The 16864-nt window shown below is 41.7% G+C and overlaps 1 protein-coding gene across 2 annotated transcripts in view; it reads right to left on the reverse strand.

Annotated features, from left to right (window-relative positions):
* Window positions 1–16864, reverse strand: part of ASAP2 (ArfGAP with SH3 domain, ankyrin repeat and PH domain 2) — a 349346-nt gene that overhangs the window by 121128 nt on the left and 211354 nt on the right. For both annotated transcript variants that reach the window (XM_073611134.1, XM_073611135.1), the window contains exon 7: window positions 7839–7924. In XM_073611134.1, coding sequence (XP_073467235.1) covers window positions 7839–7924 — 86 coding nt within the window. The remainder of the gene's footprint in view (window positions 1–7838; window positions 7925–16864) is intronic.

Here is a 16864-nt window from a genome sequence, read left to right on the forward strand (position 1 = left end):
CACATAAGCGAATAAAGTATCACTAAACGGCAAGTCCAGCCACTCCCAAACTTTAACCCCAAAACCTTCCTCTTCCCTAGGGAGGAAAAAACAGCTTTTAGTATTACCTGTGACATCATGACCAGGCTTGTGATATTCACAGAGGGGCCGCTGCTGGGATATAACTTCCTATGGAAATAAGTACACCCTCAGAACTACATCTCCTAAGAGCCTTTTGCACACAATTTGTTTGGCTCTTATGGCTTGGTTTACACTGTTGTGTTGCAGTAGTGTTCGCATTAGCGTAAAAAATGAATGTGTGTGTGTGGTCTGCGCATTGGTATATTTTTAATGGCACCTAAGCACATCCTGCTAACAGATATTTGCTGCAGGGTACCATAAGGCTACTTTCACACTGGGGCACTGGGGGCATCGGCGGTAAATCTCTGCTATTTTTAGTGGGGCTTTACCGTCGTTTTTGTGGCACTTTTTGGCTACTAGCGGGGCGCTTTTAACCCACGCTAACGGCCGAAAAAGGGTTAAAAGCACCCACAAGGCGCCGCTGCAGCGGCACTTTGCTGGCACTTCAGTGGTGCTGCCCATTGATTTCAATGGGTAGAGGTGCTGTAGGAGTGGTGTGTACACTGCTCCCTACAGCGCCTCAAAGATGTAGCTTGCAGGACTTTTTTTGGCGTCCTGCCAGGGCACCGCTCCAGTGTGAAAGCCCTCTGGCTTTCACACTGGAGTGAGAGGAGAGGCTCTTTACAGGCGCTATGCACATGCTATTTTTAGCGCTATAGTGCCTGTAAAGAGCCTCAGTGTGACAGCAGCCTAATGCAGTAACACACTACTATGCGCTGTGTTGCACTACCCTGCAAAAAATAGTACATGCTTGGTTTTTGGTGCTGTAGAATAGGGTTGCCACCTCATCCCCTTAAACCCGAACACATATAAATTACACAGGTTCTTCTGTGGCTGATTAAGGTGGTAATTAAACTCACTTAGTGCCTTATCTGCATTAAATTTGCCTCATTACCTGTGTAATTAATATGTGTTTGGGTTTAAAGGGATGAGGTGGCAACCCTACCATAGAAGCTCTTCAAATGAATGGGCTACTTCAGAGCAAAGCAAGTTAACAAGTTGCACCAATTTGCATGCATTACTGCAGCCCAACAATGTGAACCTAACCTAAAGCAGGGCATATATTATGCACCACCTGTGGTGGAAGGAAAGAAAATTGTTTGATTACCCCATCAACACAGTCAGTGTTAATGGAAGAATCCCTCCCGCAGCGATATTGTGTTCTGCCAGCGGGGAGTCTTCTCTGCTGGCAGAACCCAATGATGACTGCTGGCAGCTATAGCCACAGGCAGTGATTGCATGAAAACAGTCAGACAGGCTGGTTGTATTGAAGTCGATCGATGGATTCAGTACAACCAGCCCACCCATAGATGGGTCAAATCTTGGCCAGTCTCTGCTGAATCGGCTGAGATTCGATCCATCTATGGCCGGCTTAACACAAACTTAAGCGTAGGTTTTTGAACCAGGGTTTAAACAAACAGTCTCTCTTTAATAATTCTCACATATAATTAAATAAATAAGGCCAATTGTGATCAAAGACTAGTCTGTGTTTAGAATTCCCCTATAACAACGTAGCTACAAAATGCCTGCAATACATACAATTAGCTATAGTAAACTGAATGTACCATGACAAAAACAAGGCATATAAACAAGCCACACACCAGCCAGAGGGAAGGAACGCATTTTCTTTCTCTGTGTAATAATAAAATAAGCCTAATGGCTTATTAAATGATGTGTCTATAATTAGTGCTAAGTGGTAAGAGTGCTTTAGCATTCATTAGGCATACTTGTACTTTAAATGAATACCTACAGACAATTACATGGGTATTTGGCGTTCCACGCGAGTCAAACACATTACAATATAAAAAATAGAAGTAGTGTAAAATTTCAATATGGCTGAAAAAAAAAAAAAAAGAAGAGCGGTAAAATGTTGTAGCTAGTTTCATCCTCCATTCATTTCAATTTGTTTCTATAGGGTACAGCTCTTTGTACAGGTATATACATATCTTTTGCTTTTTGTTGTGCGTTCAGAAAACACCAAGTTTGAATGAGGCCTCATAGCCTAAACTGGAAATCTTTAGACCATATCATTGTGCTTGCACATCCAACTGTTCTCTTACGCCCCGTACACACGATCGGAAATTCAGCCAGCAAAAGACCGATGAGAGCTTTTGGTCGGAAAATGCAACCGTGTGTATGCTCCATCGGACTTTTGCTGGCGGAATTCCAGCCAGCAAAAGATTGAGAGCATGTTCTCAATTTTTCGGTCGGAAAAAGTTCCGATCGGAAATTCCGATCGTCTGTACCAATTCCAACGCGCAAAATTCCTACGCATGCTCGGAAACAATTTGACGCATGCTCGGAAGCATTGAACTTCATTCTCTCGGCTCGTCATAGTGTTGTTGTACGTCACCGCGTTCTTGCCGGTCGAAAGTTCAGGGAACTTTTGTTTGACCGTGTGTATGCAAGACAAGCTTGAGCGGAATTCCATAGGAAAAACCATCCAAGATTTTTCCAACGGAAATTCCGCTCGTGTGTACGCGGCATTAGATCAGTGATCTCCAAATTTGCGGCCTGGGGGCCAGATGCAGTCCTTTGCTTGCCTTTAACCGCCAGCCCTAGGGTCACTGTTCCTTCCACTGACAAACTATGGAGCACTATTCTTCCTACCGACACCAATGATGGGGTGCTATTTTTCCTACGTACACCAATGATGGGGCACTAATCCTTCCACTGACCTCAATAATGGTGTACTATTCTTCCTACTGACACCAATGATGGGGTACTATTCTTTCCACTGACATGAATGATGGGGTACTATTCTTCCTACTGTCACCAATTATGGGGTACCATTCTTCCTATTGTCACCAGTGATGGGACACTACTCTTCCTACTGACACCAATGATGAGGTACTATTCTTTCCCCTGACACCAATGATGGAGTACTATTTTCCCCACTGACACCAATGATGGGGTACTATTCTTCCTACTGTCACCAGTGATGGAACACTACTCTTCCTACTGACACCAATGATGGGGTACCATTTCTCCCACTGTCCACAGTAGCATTTACAGCGGCAAAGCAAAGCCGGACTGGCTAAGGAGGGATTACTTTGACGCAGTTAACCAGCTTAAAGACATATTGCAATATGTGTAAATTAAGAGCCCTTTCACATTGAAAGCGCCTGGGCGTCGGCGGTATAGCGGCGTTAATTTTAGCACCGCTATACCATCGTTTTAGCTGTGCTATTCGACCGATAGCGGGGCGGTTTTAACCCCCGCTATTGGCTGAAAAAGGGTTAAAACTGCCCGCAAAACGCCGCTGCAGATCCGTCAAGTCTTTTTTTTTTCTTTAAAAATAACAAACATGTTATACTTACCTGCTCTGTTGCAGTGGATTTGCACAGAGCAGCCCAGATCCTCCTCTTCTGAGGTCCCTCTTCATGCTCCTGGCCCCACCCTCCTGTTGAGTGACCCCAGAGCAAGCAGCTTGCTATGGGGTCCCCCGAGCCGAGCCATAGCTCTGTGTGTTCATTCAGACATGGAGCTGACATGGCCCTGCCCCCTCTCTCTCCTGATTGGCTAACTGACTGATTGACAGCAGTGGGAGCTAATGGTGCTGCTGCTGTGTCTCTGCCAATCAGGAGGGAGAGTCCCAGAAGGCCGAGGCATTCGTGTACATCGCTGGATAGAGATGGGGGGGCTCAGGTATTGGGGGGCTGCTACACACAGAAAGCTTTTATCTTAATGCATAGCCAATTTAAATAAAACTGTAAAGGCATTACAACATTCAAAAATCGCCCTCTCCCCTTCCAGTGCATTTCCCTGCATTAATTTTTATTTTACCTCGTTCTTGTAGAAGAAACAACTTTTGTTACTCCCTGGAACATCATTACCCAGCTAATAAAATTCTTACAGGTGCAGCTGCTGGAATGCAGGATCAGGATGCAGTATATTGATGCAAGCATTCCCCCCAGAACTACATCCCCCAAGCACCCCTTCTCTACACAATGTATGAGCAGGCATGTGGGTTGTCAAGGGAGCAGCAGCCTTGTTTTGATGGTAAAATAATCAAATTATGCATGTGAAGATAAACAAAGAGGGCTGAAGACAGACAGAGGAGAGCTCAGGCAGGCTAGCAACACTGCTTGGGATTCATTGCAGTAGAGGAAGTGCTGTCAGCCAACAGGAATTTCAGAGCTCACTGGATTTATGGCAAATTACCAGGTATTTTTTTTTATACCTGAAGTTTTTTTTTCTTTTTTAAATAGGATAAAAAAGGTGAAATGTGTATGTATTGAAAATATGTACTGTAGAGGTTTTTATTTTGCCCAAATATACACTTTAAGATCTCATTTACATTTGTCTTGCTCTCTGAAGAACAATTCACAACAATCCACACATGGATCACTTCTCAGAGAGCATTTGGCAGGCGGGGAGGAGACATTGTATTACCTTCTCAACTGTTTTAACCCTCTAAATGCCGTACTATTACACTGGAAAAGCATGCATTGTGTGCAGTTGCACTGCAGCCTCACATACACTAGTCCATCTAGTTCAAACAGTAGAGAAAAAAAACTAATAGAAAACCTCCATATACACAGTTGATCCAGAGGAAGGCACAAAACACAAAATAAAGTTTTCCAGTTATATTTTGTGTATTTAGGCATGCATCCAGTTCTATTTTTAAAACAGTACAAACAGCAACTGCCCTAACCTATAACGGGCCTGAACAGCAAGGAGCACATGGAAGGGCCACACATGTCAAACAAAAACAGAGAAAACGTCCCAGCTCAATTTTCCAACAAATTGGTAAGTAGAGCTGGGATCTTTTCTCTGTTTTTATTTTTAAAACAACCTACTGAGCTGGCCAGATCCAGTTCTTGAGGGAGTCTTTTCCATATTTTCACAGCTCTTACTGTGAAGAAGCCTTCCTGTATGTGAAGATTTTCCTTTTTTCCCTCCAGACGTAAAGCGTGCCCCCTTGTCCCCTGTACTGTAAAGATCTCCTAAAAGTGCACAGTTTAGGAGATATTTACTTGTGTAGCAGTTGGTGACGAATGAATGGCATACCCGTGCTCTTCTTCAGAGCCCTGTGCAGTAAACAGCGACTCCGGTGTGCATGCACAGGAGTGACCTCACTGCGGCTCGTCCATTTAAAGGACCAGAGCCCAAGAACCCGGAAGGAAGACCGGGTGAAGATGGAAGCCCGGTCAGCAGTGCTTGAGGGCTTTGTTTTAAGGTAAGTTTCACATAATGTGCTAGTATGTGATGCATACTAGCACATGATAACATTGCCTAGTGGGGGAAACAATTTTTTTTTTTTTTTTACCCCAAGTTTACCACCGCTGTAACTAGACCACAACTATCAAAACAAAACCCAATGGCAAATTTTTATAGAGCTTGGATTATACATACAAATAACAAGTAATAGATTTTACATCTTAAAAAAACAAAAAAAAACAAACAAAAAAAAAAAAACACTGCATTTACTTAAAGCAATGCCAAAAATGGATAAAATGTAAAAATACCATATCACATAAACACAGTTGATTTGTGACTGACACAGAAGCACGAGGAAGTTCTGTACTGTTAGTGATAGGTCTCCCAGATATTTATAGCCAAGCAGGCAAATTATTTTTTCACACATTTTCACTTCTGGAAGGTGTAATGTGCTTAGTACAAGTTTTTCTAGATGTAATAGACACTCAAAAAAAAAAAAAAAACACATTTTTTTCAATGCTGAAATTTCTTTTAGGTCTGTTGATCTATGTATAAAAGTGCCAAGACCGGAATAAGGCTTTAAGGCTTTAAAATATCAAAATAATAATAATAGTGATAACAATAATTCTCCAACAAGACACAATAGTCAAACAAGGGGATGAAAAGGAAAAAACAGAGGTGGTATCCCTAATCAGATTCTTACTGTCATTTTTAATTCTGCATCAAATATACCTCTAAATCTGGCAAAACAGCAGAAGAGCATTTCTTAGCGGTTGCATATGGATAGGCTCCAAGTCTTTGAAATTATGAATGCTAAAACATGACAAGTTGTATACAAGGCTTCTTATCTCAGGCTGCATCTGTGCATTAACCATTTCGCTGCCAGATGATTTTTTAAATGTAAAAAAAAAAAATAAATAAAAATTTTAGAGCTGATAATTACTTAAAACCCCCAAAACGTTATATAGTTCCCGAAAGCAGAGACCCTGGAGAATAAAACATTGGTAGTTAGAGGTTTTTTTTTTATACCCCTGTAGTCACATCTGCCCTCCACTGAAGCTAATGGAGCACAGGTCACACTTCATTAGCTCCTTTCCACATCACTTCTTGGTTTGGGTTCAACAAGAGATGATCAGTAAACTGGCATTTGTTGGTCCCCCTTCCCCCCACTCAGCGACACCTGGGAAGCATGGCAGAGGATTGGGGAGGGGAGGGGTATGTGGAAATGCTGTGGGGGGGGGGTTGCACATTCTTAACCACTTCAATATGGGGCACTTATACACCTTCCTGCCCAGACCAATTTTCAGCTTTCAGCGCTGTTGCACTTTGAATGACAATTGCACGGTCATACAACACTGTACCCAAACTAAATTTTTATCATTTTGTTCCCACAAATAAAGCTTTCTTTTGGTGGTATTTTATCACCTCTGCGATTTTTATTTTCTGTTAAACAAATAAAAAAAAAAGACCGAAAATTTTGAAAAAAAATGTTTTGTTTTTTTTGTTTCAGTTACAAAACTTTGTAAACAAGTAAATTTTCTCCTTCACTGATGGGGTGGCACTGATGGGCACCGATGAGGTGGCACTAATGAAGTAGTACTGATGAGGTGGCATTGATGGGCACTGATGATGGGCACTAATATGTGGCACTGATAGGCGGCACGGATGGGCACTGATAGGCGGCACAGATGTACTGTAATCTATGGTACTAATGGATGCCAATCAGTGCCAAATAATGCCTGCCAATCAGTGATGCCCATTGTGGGCAATGATTGGCATCCATTGTGGGCACTGATTGGCATCTCTGGTGGTCTAGGGACTCATACCTGGTGTTGACATCCCTGGTGGTCCTAGTGGCGTCCCTGGTGGTCCAGTGTGGGCAACCTCGGGGTTCGGCTCTCCTCTACTCGCGTCTGACAGACATGAGTGAGGAAAAGCTGATCAACGGCTTTTCCTGTTTGCATCGTGATCAGCCGTGATTGGACAGACTCTTTATCTAGATCGTAGTTGCGGTGTGTCAGATTGACACACTGCAACAACGATCACCGCGATGTGTGCCCCCGGGGGCGCGCAGTGGCTTAATATCCTGAAGACATCGTATGATGTCCAGTCAGGATATTGAAACCACTTTGCCGCCGTCATTTTGCTATATGGTGGGCGGCAAGTGGTTAAAATAGTAAATTTTTTCAGTTTTAACATTTGATATGTTTTTAATTTTCTATTGTGACTAAAATATGGGTTTATGAGATTTGCAAATCATTGCATTCTGTTTTTATGTAAATTTTACACAGCATCTCAACTTTTTTGGAATTGGGATAATGCAAATCCAAAAATATCTGTGAGAGGAGTCAGTTCCCAGCTGTGCTTCTGCCTCGTCTGCCTGTCACACAAGCTTCCATTGAAAACTACAAGTGACAGTTTTAATACACATCACCATATCAGGAACCACTGTTACCAACAGGAAACCTGACCTGAAAAACGCCATGCAGCCATTACTGTAACATATACCTGCAGACAAGGAGAAATTGTAATGTCTGAAAATGCATAACACTTACTTGCACTGTGCATGGAAGTACTTAATTAGGTTTTGCAGTAGATCAACGCCTTTCTTTATCTTGATTTCATTCACTTTCAGCAGATACTAGAAAAGAGAAAAAAAAATACACTAAGTTACAGCTGCCCAAATCTGACTACAAAAACCGCCTGAATTGTAATACATGAATACACATCAGAATGTTCTTCTATGAAGCACCAGGCTTTCAGCTTGATTTACTGCTTGTCCCTTTCCTATGCAAAAAAATCCCCTACCATACCAATCTGATCTTTCATATTTCGCTCAGACAATCTGTGATCAGCATGTAAAATTCATGAAATTTATGAGTCATAAATTTCTTTTTAGCATTTTAGTTGTGACTCTCTTGGAGAAGAATACATTTCAGTGCAGACAGGAAGACAGCTAGTGGTATCCACGTTCTTACTGAAGATCTCCAGGGGGATTGATGAAAATGTCCAATCAACTGCAATGAAGCAGTTCTAAAAGGTTTTATTTTAAATGTACATGATATAGAGGCCTTTGCATCATTTCCCTTTAAAATAAAGGCTTCTTAACTACCTCACTGTGAGCTACAAATCTCAATACTTTGCCATTATTTTAAAGGTATGTCAATGTATCAAAGTATTTGGAGGAACCATATATAGCCTATAGGTTGTGGTACAGGGCATATAACTTTTTTTTAAAGCTTCCCACTTGTTCACCAAGTAAAGCCGGCCATAGATGAAGCAATTTTCTTTCCTGCAACCAAGGGCTGCAGGAAAGAAAATGTCCCGATTCCCCCATCAACACAGTCAGTGTTAATGTGGAAATTCCTACCATGGAGCCATTGTGTTCTCTGGGCAGGGGGAAGCCGTCCTGGTCGGGAGAGCACACAGAGATTTTTGCTAGCAGCTACAGCTGCTGGAAATAATTGCATTAAAGATCAGACAGGCTGGTTGCATCCAAGCTGATCGATCAACTTGGGTACATTCAGCCTGCCCATACATGGTTTGAATCTTGGCCAGTCCCTGCTGAACCGGCCGAGAATCGAACCATCTATGGCTGGGCTTAAGGCTATCTAGCTCATTAAACTTCTACAGGAAAACAAAGGGCTGTTTAAAGTCTAAAGCCTCGTATACACGATGAGAATATGGAGTCATATCAGTTACTCAACTTATGGAAATTTTCGTACGACAGAACACAACTTCGGAAGTGATGTAATGTATTGTTTGGTATTGTAATGTATTCTTTCGTTTCAGACGAATACTGTACTGATTAAATGAAAATCATACAATACGAAAAGTTTTCATGTTTGTATCTTTCGATAGCTTCAGATGAACTGTCGTGATCGGCTCTCAGAAGTTGTGTCCTAATGATCAGTTTATCGTACGATGGCGTCAAAAGCGATGTTTTTAGTTCGATTTTCTGATCATGCGTACTAGGCTTAACCCAATCAGTGGTGAGATGGCCAGGTTCATCCTACCACAGATACCCATTTTTACCCAGTGTCAATTTCAATAGCATCCCTTCCCACCTACCACCCTTAGCATTTCTGATCTAGAGGAAAGCTCCAACGTGAAGACAATGTAATTAAGTGAGCTGTGAGTTGTAAATCATGGAACAGCTTCTATCTGTAAGTGAAGAGTCTGGCTTTTTTAAAGAGCAGGGGTCTCCAACCTTTGTAAACAAAGGGCCAGTTTAATTCAGACATTAGGAGGGTCGGGCTGTGGCCATTGGTAGTAGAAAATGCCCCAGAGTCAATGTAATAATGCCTCAGGCTTCGTGGTCAGTGGTAGTAAAAAATATTAGAGAACACCTGTGGTCAGTAGAAGGAGAAATAGTGTCCCATAATTGGTATTGGTGAGAGGAATTGTGCTCCATTGTTGGTGACAGTGGAAGGAATGGTGACTCATCGCTGGTGTCAGTGGGATAAATAGTGCCTCACATCAGTGAGAGGAGTAATGCCACAAGGGCCAGATAAAGGCAAGCAAAGGCATGCAGTATGGAAACTGCTGTTGTAGAGTATGTTTTAAAAAACTTGTACAAAAAAAAAAAAAAAAAAAAAAAGGAAAATGCAAATATCTAAATCTTTTATTTTTTTACATGATATCATTAATGAAAACAACATATAGTTTACTGTAATAGAGCACAAAGAGAAAACAACCTCCTTTCAAATGTCCACGCAAACATATGCTGCCTGGCTAAAGCTAGCAATAGAGGTTGGTTAGACATGCAGGCACAACCCAACTGAACACTTGGGTTGCCAGTTTACTGCTCTCGAGAAGGGGGAACAGGTGGAAATCCCCTGTGCCAGCCTTACTAGAGATAAAAATTATGGCTGTTGACCATAAAGATAAATAAATTAAAATCAGGCCAATTATCGTTTCCTTAAAACTATTAAGCTTGGGATGTCTTTGGAAGGCCTTCCTTCTGGCTTGCATTAGAACCACAGGTAATAAGACGTAGATATGTTCAGCCAAGATGGATGGTGCTCAATCAATAACAGACTATCACAGCAAGCAATGGTCCGTGAAGACAATACAAATCAATAGGAAGGAGTATGGTGTGACTGATCTTATATATCCAATTCTTGGTAATCTAACTGCACTAAAATCATCCATATAGCTTTGGCCTGAACTTAATCGGTAACGTATGTGTGAAAGTATGTAGCTAAATAGCACTGGGCTTCATTCTCAGAGCAACACAAAACTCTGGTTTAAATAAAAAATCTATTCAAGTATGTCTTGTTATCTAAAAAAACTACCTTCTATTGCTCTCAGCCTCCTCCAAACCTTCTAATTGCTTCTTTTTTTTTTTTTTTTTTTTTTTCCTTCTGTGATTCTACGTACTGTTAGATGGCAGCTACATTCATTCTCCCTGGTCTCATTGTATGTAGACATGTAGCCACCCTCTCTTGCTGAGTGCTGATATGGACTATGGGATTTGAAGTGTGGATAGAACAGTGCACATGACCCCAACAAAACGTGCCCTGCTTCCTTCCAGACAAATGGAACGGATGAGGGGAAAAGGTGGGTTCAGGAGCTCACAGAACACAACACAAGGAGGCAGTAAAACTAAAAAAGAATAGACTATTGGGCCATTAAGTAGTGTAGGTGTATGCATTATTTTTGGAGAAGAATATCGTTTAGTGTCACTTTAAGCTCAATAACATCTTACAATATAGACTTCAGCCACACCTTGCCTGGCTGACACATCCACCTCTCACATGTAGACTTCAGGTCTGCTCGGGAAGAGAGGAAGGATATAGCTGGCTGCTTTTCAAACTAGTAAACTTTACAATGCCATCGCAATATTGGTAGACACTGATAAGACACCTTAGTTCCTCTTTAAACGTGCTTTTCCCGATGTTACTTCCCTTGTTGTGTTAGTCACAATTACTACATCCTATGATCTACTATGCCATGACTTCACTATGAGATCATCCAGCCATCACAACATGTTTTTCCACATATGAAATAGCTGTCATTGGCAGCTCTGTGGCCTTGTAAAACAAACAACTAAAAATGCAGAAATTCAGATTCATCTGGCTGCTTGCCAAGATATGACTGATGCATAATTTTATTCCTAATTGACTCTTCTCTATAAATTGCTCAATATGTTAACTTCTTTAATCGGCTGGGCATCATTATAACTGAACAGCATCAGCACAAAAAGGCCTCTGTCTTAAAGCAAAACTATAAGGCCTCATGCCCACGGACGTTTTTACAGCCACTTTTTTGAGCGTTTTTTTGCAGCTTAAAAACGCCTCTCCATGTTAGCCTATGGCCTTATGCCCACCATGGCGTTTTTGAGCTGTAAGTGGCATAGGTGTTTTAAGCTCCAAAAAAACCCAGGACCAGTGCATTCTGAGGCTCCAGCGCTAGAGCTGTAAAAACGCCAGATGCCGGTAAAAGGTGTTAAACGCGATTTAACGGGGCTTAACGCTATATACACAGCATTATGCATCGTTCCGCGTTTCTCTGTCTCTATTCAAAATCAATGGTTCCCTATGGGAGCCCATTGGATTTGAATAAAAGTCTCACCAGAAGTCAGATCAAGATGATCCGACTTGTGTGCTGAGAATCTTGAAGAGGAACCCCGACAAAATTTTGTGTGAGGTTCCCCCCAAGATCCATACCAGACCCTTATCCGAGCATGCAGCCCGGCAGGTCAGGAAAGGGGGGGGGGCGAGCGAGTGCCCCCCCCCTCCTGGACCTTACCAGGCCACATGCCCTCAACATGGGGGGTGGGTGCTTTGGGGCAGAGGGGGCCCCTGCGCCCCCCACCCCAAAGCACCTTGTCCCCATGTTGATGAGGACAAGGGCCTCTTCCCGACAACCCTTGCCCAGTGGTTGTCGGGGTCTGTGGGCGGGGACTTATCATGATCTGGAAGCCCCCTTTAACAAGGGGCCCCCCAGATCATGGCCCCCCACCCTAAGTGAATGAGTATGGGGTACATCGTACCCCTACCCATTCAACTAAATAAAAAAGTGTCAAAAAAAAAAAAAAAAACACTGTACAGGTTTTTAAAGTATTTTATTAAAGCAGCTCCGGCTCTTCTCCTCTCTATTCTGCTCTTTTGCTGGGTCTTCTCCCCTCTCCGGTTCTTCTCCGCTATCTTCAGCTCTTTTGCTGGGTCTTCTCCCCTCTCCCCGCTATCTTCTGCTCTTTTGCTGGGTCTTCTCCCCTCTCCCCGCTATCTTTTGCTGGGTCTTCTCCCCTCTCCAGTTCTTTTTCGCCATCTTCTGCTCTTATACATAATGCCCCGGGTGATGACATCACAAGGGGTGTGTCCTCTAACTTACGTCATCGGGTGGCCCTGCCCCATGCCAATATAAGTCATTGCACACGGCGGACCCAGCATTACAACGGGAGATCATGTCGAGTCAACATTGGAAGAACAGAAAGAGAAGACCCAGCAAAAGAGCAGAAGATAGCGGAGAAGAACCGGAGAGGGGAGAAGACCCAGCAAAAGAGCAGAAGAGAGAGGAGAAAAGTCGGAGCTGCTTTAATAAAATACTTTAAAAACCTGTGTAGTGCGTTTATTTTTTACACTTTTTTATTTAGGTGAATGAGTAGGGGTATGATGTACCCCATACTCATTCATCTAGGGTCAGGGGCCCCTTGTTAAAGGGGGCTTCCAGATCACGATAAGTCCCCGCCTGCAGACCCCAAAACCACCGGGCAAAGGTTGTCGGGAAGAGGCCCTTGTCCTCATCAACATGGGGACAAGGTGCCCCAAAGCACCCACCTCTGCCCCAAAGCACCTACCCCCCATGTTGAGGGCATGTGACCTGGTATCGGATAAGGGTCTGGTATGGATCTTGGGGGGAACCTCACACAAAATTTTGTCGGGGTTCCTCTTCAAGATTCTCAGCACACAAGTCGCATCGCAAGTCGGATCATCTTGATCCGACTTCTGGTGAGACTTCTATTCAAATCCAATGGGCTCCCATAGGGAACCACTGATTTTGAATAGAGACAGAGAAACGCGGCTGAAAGCTAGCGTGGCTAAACGGGTATTGACGCCAATGCAAAACGCGAAAAAAAAAGGCGTTTAACGCCGCTTTTTTCCTGGCATTGGTACTAGCTTAGAAGCTTGTTATTTAAAACGTCCTTGGGCATGTAGCCTAGTGGTTTTGGGTCAATTTTCTTTACCAATTTTTTTTTTTAGAATTCTTTTTTTCATTTCATTTTGTGTGTACATAGCACCTTTATCAATGCTCTAGTCTGCTTACAAAAGGCTGCTAAGCATTCTCTGGATGTCAAATGAAAAATAGAATTACTATCAAAAAATACAAAATATGAATATGCAATATTTCATATTAATAGGACAAAAACAAATTTTACCTTATCATATTAAAATATGTACAACACTACTATACCTCCTTCTCAGTAACGCTTAGTAACCAAGAGAAAACACTTCCTGAATGATCATTGTTGATTTAACAATTAGATACGTGGGAAGAGTGTTTATTTAATTGGGCATACATTACCTTTAAAGTGGTCGTAAACCCTTACATATACTCAGTGAAGTGGCCTCAGATGACACACAGAGATGAAACAAATCCTCTAACATATGGTAAATCCGTTTATCTGCAGCGTTCTCTTCTCTTAAACCATTCAAAGTCCAGAATTTATAAAGCTTGTTTAAGCTGTCAGAAAACAGGGGGCAGAGAGGTGAAATTACACTCTGCAGAGCTCAGCGAGGGGAGGTCTTGGAGCTGATTGGAGGGAAGGGACACACCCCCTGCACACAGCACACAAGAACAGAGCTGAGGCTGTCAGTCTGCTGGAGCTCCCTCCCCTGTCACCATTTTCTCTTGGTGTCAGGAAAACTTGTCAGAAGTGACTATGCTGATGGAGAGGAACAAAGCCGCAGCCAGAAATGACATTTAGGCTGGCCATAGATGGTTTGAATCTTGGTCAGCTCAGCAGAAACCGGACAAGATTTAAACCATGTATGGGGAGGCTAAATGTACCCAAGTTGCTGTGTTCTTCAGGCGGGGACGGCTCCTTGCTACTCTGTGGATGATGAACAATTGGATCAGACATGGGGAGGAGGATAAAGAGACCTTGGTTAAATTTTCCATAGCTTGAGTCCACTCTTAATCACTGAAGGACTCAAGGTCTTGACGCCACTGCCTAAGGCTGTTTATCTGTACATGAGCACCAATAGCCATTTGGAGTACAGAGTAAAGGTCACCTATCAGGCCCTTTCTGGAGTAGTTTATGGAAACGACCATTGTGAAAATTGAAGAGGGATTGTACTTCAACAGGAATGTCACTGCTTGGCTCTGTAGAGCATGGCGCAGCTGTAGATACTGAAAAAAATTGCTTATTAGGCAACCGGTAGCTCTCTGCCAATATATTAAAAGGAAGCAAAAAATCATTCTCAAACAAATGGTGGAGAAACATAATGACAGTTCCTTTCCAAAAAGTCAAACCCTACAAGTTTTGCAAGCTCTGGCAAATGTGGGCTATTCCAAATAGCTATATATTGGATATACCCTTCATGTAGGGTAAATACCTTAACGGATTCCGATAGCTTATGTATCAGTTGGAATGTAGGGAAACATAGAAGTGATGTGCCACTACCAACTGAACAGGCCAGACATTGGAGAACTCAGAAAGGACAATTTGCTGTACAGGATCCTTTGGTTCAAGTTGATGTCAGCCATATAAATGTTGTATTTGTGAAGAAAAAAAAATACAATCTATCATTGGGTACTGCTAAACCTCCTTCATCCTTAGGTAATTTGCCCTAATGTTGTAAAGTGCTGCGCAAACTGTTGGCGCTCTATAAATCCTGTATACTAATTGTAATACGGGAAGCCATATTCTGGGGTCTATACTTTCAATTAAGGTCCCGAAAAACGGTGTCTATATTGCCAACAAATCTCTGGGGGAGCCATACTGGGCTGTTATGTAGAACAGTGGTCATCAACACCTGTCCTCAGGGCCCACTAACAGACCAGGTTTGCAAGATAACTGAAATACATCACAGGTGATATCATTTGCTGCTCAGTGATTGCAGTATTCTAGTCTGCATCTCCCCAAGGTAATACATAAAACCTGGCCTGTTAGTGGGCCCTGAGAACAGGGTGGATGACCACTGATGTAGAAGATACCGTAGTTGCGGCATCCACACCATCTTAACCAGATTGGGTTTACCTACTACCATTAGAGCCAACCTATTCCTGTCTTACCATAATCGAGTGAGTAATGGGTTCAGATTCCTCTCTACGTAATCAGTCACCTGAGGGGTAACGCCTCCTAAGTACTTAAATGATGAAACCATTGCTATGTAAGATACAGTGGTTGGCAGATCCACTAAGAGAGGGTACCCTTTTCTATTGGACCTAGTGAAACAGGATAATTAGTGATGAAAAAATCCAAAATGTTACCGTTATCAGAATAGGAGGTGAGGGGAAATCCTCCAATGGGGACACCTGTTTCTGTTATAACTGTCCGAAAAAGGGACCATTTTGGAGACAATGCTTTAATTTTCTGTTATGTATCCAGAACAGGAAGTGAAGGGAAATTTATAAAAAAAAAACAAAAAAAAAAAAACAAAAAAAAAAAAAAAACACACAGCTGACGGGAGTTCTAACTTTTCCCATGACTTTTATATCACATTTGTAAAAGGTTGTTGAAATGATTGCCCTGTTCTAAAGTATTTTTAAAGTGGTTCTACAGTCAAAAGTTTTTTTTTACCTTAATGTTAAGCATCTGGCCACAAAATGTTACAGGTTTAATAGTAAAACATTCATTATTTAAAGGCTGTATGAGAAGGCCAGGCATTTATTTCTGGCCATCATCAGCATTTTTATATTTGTCAGTTAAAGTATAAATTAGGCAGGCGGTGATCGGAATAAAGCAGTGAGAACAGGTAACTCAGGTCAGCTCTGGAATCTTCTTCACACTAGATTTGCCTGCCAGCTTTCCGGGATGACCCATTACTGGAGATGACATGTCTGTATTAGCTCTAGTTCACTAAATGCATATTGTAGGCAATGGAAAGTTTATCTCCCTGGAGCTACTATGTGGCTTTTAGTACACTCATCAGCTGAGCAACCAACCTGCATCTATGATTGCAGCTAAAATAAATAAATTAATTAAAAGAAAACTAACTACTTTTTCACCACAAATAGAGCTTTCTTTTGGTGGTATTTTATCACCTCTGCCGTTTTTATCTAAAAAAAAAAAAAAATAGCAACAATTTTGAAAAAAAAAAAAAAATTATATATATATATATATATATATATATATATATATATATATATATATATATATATATATATATATATATATATATATATATATATATATATATATATATATTTTTTTTTTTTTTTTTACTTTTTGCTATAATACATATCCCCCCCCCCAAAAAAAACTATATTTCTTCATCACTTTAGGCCAATATGTATTTTTTTTTTTTACCAAAAATATGTAGAAAAACACGCAATAAGCGTATATTGATTGGTTTGTGCAAAAGTTATAGCGTCTACAAAATAGGTAATAGATTTATGGCATTTTTATTAT

Source organism: Aquarana catesbeiana, unplaced genomic scaffold, assembly GCF_042186555.1.
Source record: "Aquarana catesbeiana isolate 2022-GZ unplaced genomic scaffold, ASM4218655v1 unanchor211, whole genome shotgun sequence".
Lineage (NCBI taxonomy): Eukaryota > Metazoa > Chordata > Amphibia > Anura > Ranidae > Aquarana > Aquarana catesbeiana.